The sequence below is a fragment of the Corvus brachyrhynchos genome, unplaced genomic scaffold, assembly GCF_000691975.1.
Source record: "Corvus brachyrhynchos isolate BGI_N302 unplaced genomic scaffold, ASM69197v1 scaffold4, whole genome shotgun sequence".
NCBI lineage: Eukaryota > Metazoa > Chordata > Aves > Passeriformes > Corvidae > Corvus > Corvus brachyrhynchos.
The window spans coordinates 3,149,986-3,151,993 of record NW_008237878.1 but is presented as its reverse complement, the minus strand read 5'-3'; the positions used below and the strand labels follow the sequence as shown (position 1 = coordinate 3,151,993).

The following is a 2,008-nucleotide window of genomic DNA, read 5'->3' as shown; positions in this document are numbered from 1 at the left end:
GGAAAGAAGGAAAAGAATCACCAGAGCAGGAACAGAGAATTCATCCCCACACACTTGCAAGTATCCAGTATCTTGTTAGAATTAAACAAGAGGGGATTGTAACTTCCTGCCAGCAACAGCTTTAAAATGGGGTCACCCGTGTGAATACACATGCACAGATATAAATTTATGTAAAAGATTAATTAGAGCAAGGAAAGAAGAAAAATAGTAAAAGAAGGTCAGAAGTCACTCAAGACAATCATAACGAAACAGAAAAAAATTAAATCTCCTTCAGCCCACCAATACAAAAATAACATCAGTTCTCATCAGCACAATAATTCATCTAATCCCACCTGAGAGGCATTCCAGAAGTTGTTTGGGAAAAGCATCCATGTGACTGCACCTCTGGTACCCACCTGGCTGTCAAGGAGCCTGTCAAGCCATTTAAACTGATTGACAATGAGCCGGGGGAAATTTGTTCCAAAGGTGCCCACACTGAAACAGCAGAAAAGGACACACAGGTTAGTCAGACCTACAGACTCAAAAGCTTTGCTGCTGGTCAGCAAGACCAACTAACCCCATTCTTAACTGGTCATTAATACACAGAAAGAACTTCACTCTTCTTACAGTTTGATAGGAGACAAGTGTAACAACATCCATTTTTCAGAATTCCCAAAGGATTCACAGCACAATTAACAGCTTATCACTTTTACATCCAAGATCCTTTAGAATTCTTGGGTGAAAACGGTTCAGACCTTGTGACTGTCTGTGTTAAAGCCTCCTCAAACAAGATTTCAGTCTGAGACAATTTCTTAGACTACACCCCTGTGCAGCACTTGTATCCTGTATTCCAGCAGTGTAACAAAAACTGCAGCAGGAACAGCCTCAGCTTCATTCTGCCCCTTGGCTTGCCCCACTAACTCTGTGGTGAGCATCCAAGGCACAGGAAGAAGAGATGAAGTGGTCAGGTCTTGCCTGTGTTGTGTGTGCCTTACACCTCAAGATGTCTCACTCCAACTATGATGTTATACTTTTAAAAACCAACAGATGTTCTTTCAATTTCCCTTGTTTGAACACAATCTGTACTTTTAAAAAGAGATCTGTTTGCATCTCACAGCCTCCTAAAACTCTGCAAGCAGCCACTTCCATCTTTTTTTTAAATGATGAGACACTCAGTCCCTCTGCTGAAATAATTCCTAAGCTTGTGTCAGTAGCTGCAAAAAGCACAATCAATCAATGCACAGTGTCTGCATTTCAGCTTCTAGAAATTTGTCTTCTGCTTTATGCACCCACAGATTTAAGGTCATGGTACCTCACAGATTATTTTACACAAGTATGAAGGAAAAACCCACATCAGTGCGAACTGCCATTCAGGTAAATTTGAAGTAACAGTTAAAGTCAAACAGCTGGTGATTGTCCAAAAGAAATTTCATTTCAAGGCAGAGAGAAGCCAGTTTATACTCACATGTCAAAAAAGAATTCAGGGATCTTTTCCAACAACAGTGTTATGACAGCAGGCTGAAAGAAAGGCAAAAAGACAGTGTTAGGGTGAGTTACTGGTTGTGCTGTGGTATTGCCACCAAAACTGACCTTTCACAAAAGATGAAATATACACAGAGAATAAAATACTTGAAAGGCTCAATAAAAGTATTTCCTGTGTATGAAATCTCTTGCCTAATGCCAGAAAGGAGGCACACAGCCTAAGAAGTGAAAACCACTTCTCAGAGGGTGGTATAAACTACCCACATAACCCAACAGAATCAGAGCATATGAGCAGGATGTACAATTCTTCTGGGCCAGTGAACCTCTCTTTCTCAGACCCAGCTGAGTTGCTTTTCACCACAGAGGAAACTAAAGCATCAACTTTTAGATAAGTTTGAAAACAGTGCCCAATTCTAGCACTTAAAAAACCCACACATATTCTCCACAGTGGAAGTGGTTATATCTCATCAGAATTTCCCATGGTCGACCTGAGCCATCAGCTCTCATTCTGCCCCTGTTCACCTCTGAGAAGAGTCTGGCTCTGTGT

General features: G+C 41.0%; 1 protein-coding gene across 1 annotated transcript in view; it reads right to left on the bottom strand.

The window, feature by feature from the left end:
- Positions 1–2,008, bottom strand: part of FANCD2 (Fanconi anemia complementation group D2) — a 37,499-nt gene that overhangs the window by 32,784 nt on the left and 2,707 nt on the right. The window contains exons 6-7 of the mRNA XM_017732300.1: positions 1,445–1,497; positions 396–474 (exon numbers count right to left, since the gene is read on the bottom strand). Coding sequence (XP_017587789.1) covers positions 396–474; positions 1,445–1,497 — 132 coding nt within the window. The remainder of the gene's footprint in view (positions 1–395; positions 475–1,444; positions 1,498–2,008) is intronic.